Below are 13,225 nucleotides of genomic sequence, written 5' to 3'. Positions count from 1 at the left end.
TATATATATATATATATATATATATATATATATATATATATATATATATACACACTACTCTGGTATTATATTCTGGGACCACATACCTCAAAAAACTCCTATAATCACTTTTAGCCAGACGCCAATATGTGGGGGTCTACCGTTTAGAACATTATATTTAAAACTAGGATTGTAATCTTGATAACCTGACTGCACTTTTTTGCTAAAAACATCTTGTTTTTTTCACAGCAAAGCCAAGCCACTTTTTGGATTTTTATCTGCAATTGTAAACAAGAGACTGGCAAAAAGGAAAAGAGGAGGGTAGCTTCTCCCATCGTCATCTGTAAACAATTTGCCTAACACACATTGAGGGCATAAAAACGTTATGTATGTAATGTTAGTATAAGAACATTTATTTTATTCTATAAGTAAAAGAAATGCAAGTATAATCTGGTATTAAGTGTTTTTAATACTGTGCATGTATTAAACTTTAACATATCGTAAATTACTTTTTATCCATAAATAAAACATTTGTTACTGATAAACTAAATGGCTATATGTCTTGCACTGCTTTCTAAATGTTCCAGGCATTATTTTTATATTTTATTGCACACTTGTTAAAAGCCTGACTTTGTGTCCAAAACAGCCTGTTTGGTGTCCATTTTAGGTTATAAAGGAATTTATGCATCTTTTTTTTACCTGCTTGCTTAGCGTCCTTGATCATCACAAAGAGAGGACAGATCTAAGCAGCCCTACCATGGGCATCTGCTTTCTGTTATGTACATACTGTGTTATGTATGTATAGTAGTTCACTTAGAGATGGATAATAAAATAATGGCTTTTCAGAGTGTCATGTAATAAAAAGTATAATTAAATCATGATTTTCCTCATCAGAAAATAGTGAATGCATTATAACTGGATAAAAACAACTCCGCATGCATGACCTTTCCAGTTTAGTATAATGATTTGACATTAGTTTTGTGTCAGTCGGTCACATGATCTTAAAGCTAATTTGAAAAAAAAAAAAAACTTAATTTTCAAGACATAAGTAGAATATGTATTAAAATTGACAAAAATAAATGTGCTGTATCTTTCTACTCTCAAATAATGATTTGGCATTCATTTGTGTCAAAAGGTCACAAGACATCAAATATATATAAATCTTTGTTTATCAAGATTTCAAACCCCAAATGAAAGTATGTGGGAGGAGGGAGTAGTCAGACAGAGTCTCTGCGCCACCATGGCTAGGGATAATTTATAATCAAATAATATACAGCATGTGGGCAGAACTAAGGCTCCAAACTATGTTAAGTTCTACTTTAAAGAAACAAAACCCAAAATCATCTTTTGTTTAACAATTAGTCTTAGTGCTTACCTCTATGGCTGCAGTGCAATTTTCTGATGGGTAAAATTCTACTGCAGGAGTAAAACATTATCTTGTTCAGGTATAACAGTGTTCAATCTACCTTGGAACTTGGGGAACTTAGAGTTTAATCATTTTTGGTTTAATCATGATAGTATTTTGGTTTCCTGCTTGTAGATGCTCATATTCTCCACCGTTGGTATATGGCTACTACAGTCATTCTTACAACTTTAAAGAAACAAAAAAAAACAAATCTCACTGTTTTCTGTCAAAAAGTACAAACTGAGGTTTCTTCCTATTAAAAGAGTGTTTTCCTCTCCACTGTCGCTACAAGCATGCTCGTAAGCGTAATTATATTAGAAAAAAAATTACTGTCACTTTCCCTCATCAGGATCACACCCCCACCTAACCCCTCTGCTAATCCCAACATTGGCACTGGCCAGTTTGGAGGCCTGTTTACAATTTGTCTAAAGGCAAGTTGTGTTTTGTCATAGACTATGGCCCCATTTACACTAACCTTTTGAAACCGTGCAGAGATTGGTCCAACCACGAACCCGAGATAACTATTGACTGTAAATCGCACGCAAACTGAACTGAACTAGTACTAGTGCAACAGTAGGGTTCTGCGGAGTCCAGTAGTGGCTCGGTTCTTTGATAACAAAGACTGCATGAGCAGACAGCGTTATCTCCTATTTACAGTCAGCTTCCAGTGGTTGGCGGTAATGCACATTGGTAAGTTACCTGCCAACAGCCACAAAACAGAAGAAGAAGAAGAACTGTAAACAACAATCGAAATCTTTCCAACACTACATTTTTAAAAATGGCTTCAAAAGAGCGTGTTGCGACCTTTGATGATGGCAGAGGAAGCTATCCAGGCGATGTTGGACGGAACATAATCACTAAGCTTTCCTACTAGAGAGCAGTGGTACCATAGATCGTTACTAGGAGGCGAAGAACCGTGCTACCGTGATGTGTAAATGGTCGTAAGGAACCGAGCTCGTCACGGTTAACTGATCTAAGCTTGGTGCGAACTCTGCAATGATCGGTTTTCAGAAGGTAATGTAAATGTGGCTCATAACCATACCAAAACATGCATTTTGGATTATTTGTATGTAAAAATAGAACAAACAAATATAATTAGCAAATAGTTTCTGGTGAAAGGGTAGGCTACTTTTTATTAACAATTTGGGTTTTTGTAATTGGTAACCTCTTACTATGATAGTGGGCAAACATGTCAATTTTCCAGAGGAAGTATGATTATATAAAAGAAAACAGACAGAATACCTCCCAAGTGCACCTCAGAGTAGCTTTTCCAATTAAACTAAAGCTGTAAATAACAAACACAGAAAATGTAATTTGTGAGCCTGGTGGTGAGTGAAGAGGAGTTTGCCGTACTGACTGTTCTAATTAGAGTGTGGGTAAACGATAGTGCCCCTTCACTGGGCACACACTATAGGGCTGGGATGGATGCGGAGGAGAGAGAGAAAGAGAGAGAGGAGAAGTAGAGTTAGAAAAGTCAAGAATGAAAGAGATGCAGCCCACGGGTTTAGACAGTCTTTTGGTTTAACTTTAAATCCCTTTTCCTCACTTTTTTTTTCTATTTTCAAAATTACTTTTGCTTTTTTCCCCCTCCACATTTAAATCTAGTTTGATGTTGAGAGAGACTGAGTTGATCTTCAGCATGGTGTGAGCTGCGAAGCTTCCCCTGCTGGAGGCAATGTGTTAAAATGAAAAAAAAAGACTACATTTGTACTTAAATGGAAACACAAATAAAGATATACTCGCTGCCTGAAAAAAGCTACACTTATTTGTTAAGCTTTGCACAACCCTCATATTGTATTTGGGTTAAGAAGGAATCTTTTTAATACTTGAAAAAATATCAAGGACAAAAAAAAAAAGAAAAATGTCAAGGGGACATTTATCTAGTCATTCACAATAAAAAGAAACAAATAACTTGTATTGTCGCCTTTTTAAGGACAAACCTCTGCTCTAAAATATTGCTTTGTCATTGCAGCTAGATTCAAAATCTGTAAAACCATTGAAATATAAAAGTCTGGTTTAAGGGAAATCTAACCTTACTTTTTAAACAGTTTAGCCAAGTTTAGACTCCATCTGCTATAAAACATATGGATCAATAAAACAGGATCTCAATGGATCATCTCCATTGAGGCTGAGAGACTTTTAAAACTAATGGAAAATAAGGACGATTTTTACAACAAATTAACAGAGGTTTTTGAGGCGAAGGTGGACTTCCTTTACAAATTAAAGTAAGACCACAAACAGTTTTTATTTAAATCATATTAAAACAATTAGATTTTTGAATTGAATATTTTAAAAACTAAATGTTGGCCTTGAACAAAGTATTCTTTGTATTGTAATCCTTGCACCACATCAGTTTGGTATTGAACAATTTATAACAGGCAATGAAAACTATAGTAAAATAGCAGAGATCAATTGAGAGATAATGAATTATAAAATGGTGCATTACTGCGCTGAGGGCCCCTGCTCAGTCTAAAAAATTGACATGGGCTAACAGCCACATCAAACCAAAATGCACACATTGCTTCATTGACCTGCTGAAGATAATTTCTTTACCGTTTTCTTTTATCAAAGTCTCTTGTCTCTTACTGCTAACCTATTAGTGTTCTGTCAGAGTCTATGCATACCTACTATAATGTGAATATCTATATCAGGATTATTTTGGGAAAACAATACAACAAAAACATTTTAAAGAAAACATACTACATAGATGACCTGAAAACAAATGGCAAAGACTTTTACATTCATACCATTATACTGTACTTTCTACTGTGTGCTACATCTCAATAGCTTTTCTTTCTCTGCTTTTCCTCTAGCTTCCCCTGAGAACAGAATCTGCCCACTCACACTGCCTCTCTTCTGATAATACTAAACCTACAGATTTATTGTAGATCTAGACCCATCAAGACCCAGAGGACAACAATCTGCCCACATTAGTTTCCCCAGACATGCTCTCCAAGGCACCCTGCAGGTCGGACGTAGAGCCAAGCATGACAGAAAATAATCTTTTTCTACAAGCCCTCTAAAGCCAACACAGCTCCTATTAAAGCTATTCGAGTTAGGTTTAAAAATATCACACCAATCTGCAGTTTGGTTTGCCGTTTTTAGATATGTGGTGTATACAACAATCAGAAATTATCAACAGAACAATACATAAAATTATATGAGAGAATTCTATTATTATATGACTGTCTTACCTGATAAAATTTAAACTGCTGGTTTTCAAAGACTGTTAAGTCAGTCGATGCTAATTAAGCCTCAGAGTCCAATATGGCAAACAGTATTAAAAAAGGAATTCCAAATCTGGTGAGCTCTAGTTGTAGATTGAGCCATTTTTCTAAATGTATTTTTTCTCAGATAATTGGTTGCAAACTTCAGATAGCTAATTAGATTTGACAAACGTTTGCTCTAAATCAAAAAGATGACCCTAAGGAACTAATTCAGATCCACCATGCAGGAGAATTAGGAAATTCTCAGAATGTGTTTGTCAAAAGAAACTCTGCTTCTTAAAAGCTGTTAACAGCTTTGTTTTAAGTTGCAAAAAAAAGCTGTTAACAGCTTTTATTATATTCTAATAAAATTTGTTTTGTACAACTGATACATTAAAATACGTCATCTTGACGGATGTCCAGCAGTGGTGGACAAAATGAATATATTCATGATTCATTATTTAAATGGTGATTTCTCATTTCTGTCTGTTCGGCTGATTAAAGATGAGTTTATAAACAATAGGTCAATAAAATTGAAAAACAGAAAAACCCCAGATAAAGAAACAACATCACAACTGAAGAAAAAAGGTCCTCTGAATGTAACAATCTTGGTTCTGTTGTTTTTCTTTAAGTTTTCAGTTTCAAGTTTAGCCAGGTTTTTCATTGTTTTCTAGCTTTATTGGTGTGTCTGGATTCATTTAAGTTGCTTAGGTTTTTCTGTCTGTCCTCTGCTGCCCTCTTGTGTTCTTTTCCCTTGGCTTCCTCGTCAGCTCTAATCACACCTGCTCCCTATCAGCTCACTAGCTCTACCTTTGTTCAGTCAGCCATAAATACACTCCCTCTGCAGTCCCTCTTTGCTGGTTCCTCGTCTTACCTTTTCTCACCCTCGCTCCTTGATGGTTTTCCCCTGATGTCTCCATGGTTCTGGTTTGTGTTTGATTTTTATGTCAGATTTTTGGATACCTGTTTTTGTTGCCTGATCTCTCATTAAACCTCCCAAGAACTCACCTCTGCCTCTCAGCTTCTGCTTTTGGGTCCAAACAAAAACCTAAAACCAAATCTTGACACTGAATAAATAACATATTAAGCATATTAGTGTGAAACTAGGTATCTATTGAATATTATTAAGTTATTTAAAATAAAAAAATCTGCCTACAATTAAAAAATGCATTTTTCTGTGGAGCAAGCATAACCCTCAAACCGAAGTTTCCCTTAGATAGCTTTAATGTTTCATCTTCCACCTTTGCCACTGAACCTGGTACTGTCCCATTGACAGTCCCTTCTACTCGTCTGTCTCTAGAAGTCAAGTGAGGAGGCAACTTGAGAGACTGAATAGCAATATTGCACCAAGTCCAGATGGTGTCAGCTCCAGAGTCCTGAAGGCCTGAGCAGAGCAGCTCTGTGGGATTCTGCAGCACCTCTTCAACCTTAGCCTGACCCAGAAGACAGTTCCATTGATGTGGAAGAACTCCTGCTTGGTTCCAATATGAATGAAAACTCAGCCAACAGTCCTCAGTGACTATAGACCTGTTTCCCTGTCATCTCACATCATGAAGCTCCTAGAGAGTCTTCTGTTGTTTCACCTCAGCAAGCAAAAAAAGCATTGATCAGGACCCACATCAGTTTGCTACTGCTGTGGAGGTACAGTTCAAGATGCCATCATACACCTGCTTTCAACAAACCTATTGTCATTTAGACAAGGCAGAAAACAGTGTTTATTGATTTCTGCAAAGCATTTATCATGATTCACCCTAATTTGCTTGGTGAGAAACTCCAGAAGACTCTAGTGGAGGCATCAACAATGGCCTTGATCAAAGGATACCTGACAAACAGACCACAGTTTGAGAGACTGAGGGGTCAGCTTTCTAATCAAGTAGTCTGCAGCAAAGAAGCACCACCTAAGATTTCCTGTTTCAGACAGACTCTTTTCATTTGCAGAAATAGTTCAATGACTTTGCAGTTCTGGGATTCATTAGTGGTGGACAAGGAGTACAGGGAGCTGATGGATCACTTGGTCACATGGTCCGGAAACTATGAGCCTCATGCAAAAAGTGTTTGTACAAACTAATTTGTTCTTAAATCGTTAGTACGAGTGATATAGGATAAAAATTTGCATTCACCATTTTTCTTCTATTTCTAGTCTTTTTTCAGGTATGAAAACAGTTTACGTTGAGGTAGGAGTCTTGCACAATCAGTCAGCTGTTACCCAAACTTATTCTTTCACTAAATGAACATATTTGTTTTTACGTTTAACTGTCCATTTTATTAGGAAACATCATTATATATTATCCTTCTCTGCAATACAATGCAATAAATTGCAATAAATTACATTTTTATTATAATTTGTATAAAAAAGATGAGTCAGATAAAGGGATGACAGACGTGGTCTGGAGATGAGCAGTGACGTTTTATGACCCAAGTACTGTTCCTGGTGGAGACCAGGAAACCATTTGGATCGTATACACAGAATATTTCCTCAAAGTCTATCAACACAGCAAAGTAGATCAAATATACACCTTCAACCACATTCGGAATGCTAAATAAAAAATAGCTGACTGAATTTTTTAATAGTTGACTTTCCATAACTGTATGTGAAGATATAAAGCAGTAAAAAGGTTCATGATTGACTAAATTCTGCCTCAATATCAAGTGTTTAAGGGCTCAAACGAGATTTAGCAAAAAAGCAAGACAACTTTAATGCAACTCAGTGTAGTTCTGGAAAAAAAAAGATGACTGACATTCAAAAGTCTCAGACTTGTTTTCAAGAGGACTCAAACTGCCTTTGAGTTAGCAGGCTTCATGAGCTACACACTGCAAGAATACCAGCTTATCTGCCTCAACAAAACAAACCGAACCATCACATGAACCAAGACACCGTAACCAAATAAGAATAAAATGACTGATCCGAACTTTAGCTCAGTATGCAGCTAACAAATAAGAACAAAAGGAGAACCTGAGGTTCAACTTGGGTTGGTACACATGCACACCTGAACCAAATGATGCATTACCTCCTCGGCAGCCATCAAATGCTGCAAAACACTGTCAATCCCTTTTTCTTTCAGGTAAGGTTTGTGGAGGCAGGAAAACACTGAACACATGTAGAACAGTGGGCTTGACGACCAGAGTTAAGAAACCCGTGTAGATATGCAAATAATGAGCTTGGCAAAACAGTACATTTCAGAATGATTGTTTGCATCTGATGCATTACTGGATTTTATCAAAAAATACAATGTAATAAACCCCAATGCCTTGCAAAAGCTACGCTTTATAGAGGACCTATTCGGATTAGACAAAGTTGCAAAAAAGAGAAAAAAGCATTTACAAATATAACATATTTTAATCCATGTCTGTGAAAACATTTAAGTGCTTGATCAGGACTCTGTCAGGGACATGCTGTTTGCTCTCAAAGGAGCTTTAAGAACTATTCTACACATGCACTGCAATAAAATTCTTTTTTATTTTTATCAACAACTTTAACAAAACACACATGCTTATAATTGGATTGGCAAAAAATCTGCAGTTGGCAATCTAAGCAGTGCAGACTGTGCATTGGGAGCTAACTAAGCAACATCAATAGTAAACATTTTCCACAGAGCAGAAGAAAAATAAGTAATTCCATGCACTGCACCACTCTACTCCTTTAGATTTCACTGGACTCAATCAAGAGCCCTTTATCCTCTGGCTCACATCCTCAGACAGGGGAACCAGAGCCGCCATAAAATAGCTCCGGGAACAATGAGCAGCCTTGATTGCTCTATTGTGATTTAGCTTTGGCCTTTGACATCTTCTCCTGAACCACGAGTGTCTAATTCTGACAAGATTTGTCTGGAGAGAGGCAGCTGGAGGGCATTGTAACAGACAGGTGCCATACACTGTCAGCTTGACAAAGAAAGTCAAGAGTAAGACAATAACAGAGAGGAAGAAACTGCTTCGGTAAAAATTTCTGTTTCTGTCTGCACCTGCCCCGTTTATTTTTTTATTTTTAAGGAACTCTATGAAATTGTTCAAAGTGTTCGATCGGTAGATAGAAGAAACATACTAACAAAAATCCAAGAAGGTACATTCTGCTCATTTAGTAGCTGTTTGTCAAGGGTGGTGTTATTTTTGCAGGGCTGAGGAATGCTGTGCAGTAATGGTGAGGATTTTAATGAGAAAGAGGGATGAGCAGTTAAAGGAATAAAGGAAAAAATACAGTAGGAATCGTTTTAGGAGCGAGTACCTATCATCTGAAATCAAGTTACTGTTCTAAAGTGGAAAATTATGTCAAAGAAGATTGAGTTACTGAGAGAGAGTGAAGAGGACAAAACATCTCGCTATGACACTGCACTCTCTTTAAAATATGAACTCTATCTATAAAGCACATTTAAAAAACAAATCACAAACAAAACTCACAGTATAAGAAAAATCTTTATGAAAATTCAAATAAACAAAAGACCACATAAACTCTACAACCTGCATTTCTATACACATCCAATCCTTTTAAAGGATAACTATGGAGACTAAAAAAACAGGCTGACATGTATAGTTTTATGAAGTTCTCTGGCCTTTGTAGCTTAAAGAAAAAAATAGCATTTTTTTCATTCTGTTGAAATATTTTCCCTTACTGCTGCTTTACAATTGGGATAAATTATTATTATATTTCATGAAACACAATACATTTCCGAAATATATAAAAAATGATTTAAAGCAAAACTTTGATCCAATTGTTTTACATAAAGACAGAAAATCAACAATTAGTCACAACAATGTTTTTGATTATTAATGATAGTTAGGCCCAAAAAAAATGTATTGCTAACCTCATTTAATATAAAGAGCAAAAATATAGAGTTATTCATGCTAAATTTAGTACTAGATTTTAAGCACCCAGACAGTTATCTGGTCTAAATGTCTAAGAGCCTGCAGTTTAGCACTGTCATGCTGCTCACGTTGCAGCTTGTTAACTGTAATATGGCTATCTACCTGTTTCTACACCATGACATTTTATACAGCAGACCTTAAAACTCCTCTCAGATCAATCATTTTGTATTTAATCTACTTTCAATATTTACCAGGGATAATGAGTCCATTTCAAGAAGCATGTTTAACAAACTCAGATTCAAATCCCCAACTCTAAATTGTTCTAGCCTAAGGTCAGAAACTGAGTTTTTGGTTTCACAATGGCTGCTGTGAATTAGTCCACTCAGAGTTGAACATGTGCGTAACAAGTATGAAAAGACCTTATCAGTGGAACCCCCATTGATGAGTTACCATGACCACACACACCAGGAAGTGCCTATTTCACCACCCTGGAACTAGAGATTTCAATCCAGAAATGAAAAAAAAGGACAATGTGTTTAAAAGACAGAGAAACAGCGCTACAGCTACAAAAGAGATGAAGATGGCGAAGGAGAAGATTGTTGCACGAGTTAATGCATACGTTTATTTGGTGTGGTTTATGGTAGGCTGTTTAAACGCACTCTCCTCTGTGTTGTTCTATTTTTAGATCACTATCCGATCAAAATCTCATTCCTAGTCGGAAATGCAATAAAAGAGGTTCTAGTAAGAATTAAGTCTTATATACCTAGAAAAGTTTACACATTTTAAGTGACCGTTTTAAAATGTATCACCTTGAATGAATATGTATTTATATCTGAAATGCATCTCTTCATAGTCAAGATAATACAAATGATGACCAGTAACAATAGGAAAATGGAGATTTGAAATAAATTTTGAGATACACCGAATGTTTATTGTAGATGTAAATGGTAATAAAATGGTCATTTTTTTTCTTCAGGAAAATGTTTTCAGTCAAACAAATACATATCAAACTGGCTTGCCAAAGTAAATTTTCTCCCCTCCCATGGAATTAATTAATCTATTTATGTGTAATATCAAAATAGTTTCAGCAGTTCTATGTGTACTGTAAAATAAATAAATAAAAATAAAATGATCTGCATCTCGCTCATTTAAACAAACCAAAAACAAATATATGTCATATATCCTGTCAACTGAGTTGTAGAATCATCTCCCTATAAATATTTAATGCTCTGTGAAATATTGCGGATCATACTTTAATAAGATCCTCATCAATCGGACATGCCGTGTTTGTTTTTAACAACAAATGTGTTGGACCTAGTGAATAATATTTTTTTTCTGTTATGTAGAAAAAGTTGGCTGCAAGTGGAACACTGGTTAGCACAGCTGCTTGCAGCAAGAAGGTTTCAGGTTCGATTCCTGGCCCAGGGTCTTTCTGCATGGAGTTTGCATGTTCTCCCTGCGCATGCACGGGTTCTTATCGGGTAATCCGGCTTCTTCCCACAGTCCAAAAACATGACTGTTAGGTTACTTGGCTTCTCTAAATTCTCCTTAGATGCGAGTGTGTATTTGCTCACTTACTTATGGTATAGAATTTTCTAGTCTCATTCTAGTAGATGCTCACACCTGTCACAGCATGTGTCAAGAGACTAAAAATGTAGCTTTACTGCCACTGATATCAGTGCAAAATTTAACAATATGATTGCAGTCGGACAATTGCTAAATGGTATGTAGCCTTATCAGAACCCAGTGCATCCTCTATTCATTTTAAAGGGTACCTTGGAATGCACATCTTATGCAATTAAGGCGCAAACAGCATTTCAATTACAATACCGGTATGATAAAATCTGGAACAACTTACAGCCTTTGTATATGTCTGTGGGAATCTGGACAGCACTGGAGGAGTAGTTGACCTTGTTTTTAAAATTGGGATCGTCGACAAACTCCAGCTCCAAGGAGGATGAGCTTTCCAGTGGAGTTTCCTCCTCTCCATCCTCTGTCTGCTGAAACACATACACCAGTGAGCATATAAATTAGGGTTGGATTTATAAAAGAAAAAACAACCAGGGTTACACACTCACATTAGTTTTTTCCTCCTATAATGTGATTATGGAAGACCTTTTTTTGCCTAAGTATATCCTCCTTCTTCCTGACTTGCAGAATTTAAAAAAAATGTTAAGCATGAAAACAGCAATTATTCCGCCTGCTGTCTGGCCTCAGATTTAGGGGTTCTGTTCTCTGCCTCTAATCAAAAAAACAGCAGGTATTAAAGCAGTTACCGAACAGAGGGAGTCATTAGTAACTATGATGACTATCACAGAATCATGCAGTGTCAGATGAATTAACCCCAACAATGACCAGCAACTATCCCCACTTAATCCCTGTTTAGTTTCTAACATATTTAAATGCAGATTCTGTCCTTTCCCACTACACAGCATCAAAATCGTTTTCAGAACTCATACATTGCATGTTTGAGTCACCCAATATAAGAGAAAGCCACCATATAAAAGATAAAGGTTGTTAATGTTACACAATGTGTCACACATGATAAATGTTGAATAAATAACTATTTTATGTTTTGATTTCTTTCAAACGTTTATTCCTTATTTTAAATATAAAAGTGTGATATTTCGATGAATCCCTAAAATTTTTATTTTGATAAAGCAGCATGGGTTAATTGGTTTTGACATGACTGACTAAATGTTTGTTTTTTTCTAAAGAAAATAAATTAATACCCCTTGTCCACAACAGTCCCTGATTGATGGGCTGGCTTTAATTGACTATTAAAATGTAATTACAAACTGTTGTCAGAATGTGCCAGGGGATTTTTGAGGAGAAGCCTCTCTGTAACAAAAACAAGAAAGTGATAATACTGTGAAAGACAACAACCTGAGGCAGTTAAACCATTGGAATTAAAATCTGAGTTTTATCAGAAAAAATATAAATAAATACAATTTTGGCAACACAAATCTTTAATTTTTAAAGATACTTCAAATGACACATGTTTGTAAGTGATGATAAATTATCATGAAATCATACAATGTTAACTACAACATTATCAATAATCTAACTTATACTGGTATCATCAGATAGTATATATCATTATATTACCTTCTTGAATTCATCAATTGATGGGACACTGATTCAATCAGTCCTGGAGGCTTGTCAGCAATTGACCACTCATTGTAATTTGTGATTACAATTTCTTTATTCTGAAACAGCTCTTTCATCTTAGAGGTTTCTCTGACAGCATTGCCAGGATTTTGCATTTGGTAGACATAGTAGGAATGGGAATTCTATTCAAAAAGACACCTTGTAAATTACTAAATAAACATTTCTTGAAATATCTAGAGGATTCAACACAATCTAATTTTCAGAACCAAAAAGGAGTTTTGGAAAAATTTAAAGATGGACAAAGCTTAAAACTCATGAGAAGCTTAACACAACAGTAACCAACAGAAGATAATTAATTATGATGCATAAGGTAATAAACTGTGTTGAGGCTAAATGCATTATGATGTGCTTCACTATATTGCCATTAAAGGTATAGAAGACGATCTTTTATTTCCGGGTGGATCATCTAAATAAGTTGAATTGAAGATTAATTGAAAAACCGGTTCTTGTTCAAAACGGTTCCGTGCGTTTCAATTCCATGGCACCGTTTGGCAGCTCGCCTAACGGTTCTCTTAATGGTTCCAGGAAGCACCAGAGACTAGTGCTGGGCAGCACGACTTATGTCACGTTTTCTACGTAAGTTACGTCACGTTTTTTACACAAGTTACACACACAGCATTCAGTAACCAAGTACGACGTGACCAGGCTTAAAGCTACAGTGTGTAAT

At 35.9% G+C, this 13,225-nt stretch overlaps 1 protein-coding gene across 5 annotated transcripts in view; it reads right to left on the bottom strand.

Moving 5' to 3' along the window:
• cacna2d2 (calcium channel, voltage-dependent, alpha 2/delta subunit 2) overlaps positions 1-13,225 on the bottom strand; it is a 241,815-nt gene that overhangs the window by 77,213 nt on the left and 151,377 nt on the right. For 3 of the 5 annotated variants that reach the window (XM_015382058.1, XM_015382060.1, XM_015382061.1), the window contains one exon: positions 11,246-11,387. In XM_015382058.1, coding sequence (XP_015237544.1) covers positions 11,246-11,387 — 142 coding nt within the window. The remainder of the gene's footprint in view (positions 1-11,245; positions 11,388-13,225) is intronic. The other 2 variants (XM_015382059.1, XM_015382062.1) reach the window with 1 other exon arrangement.

This window comes from Cyprinodon variegatus, unplaced genomic scaffold (assembly GCF_000732505.1).
Source record: "Cyprinodon variegatus isolate N-32 unplaced genomic scaffold, C_variegatus-1.0 Scaffold248, whole genome shotgun sequence".
NCBI classification, from domain to species: Eukaryota; Metazoa; Chordata; class Actinopteri; order Cyprinodontiformes; family Cyprinodontidae; genus Cyprinodon; species Cyprinodon variegatus.
This window is presented reverse-complemented; position numbering and strand designations above follow the sequence as displayed.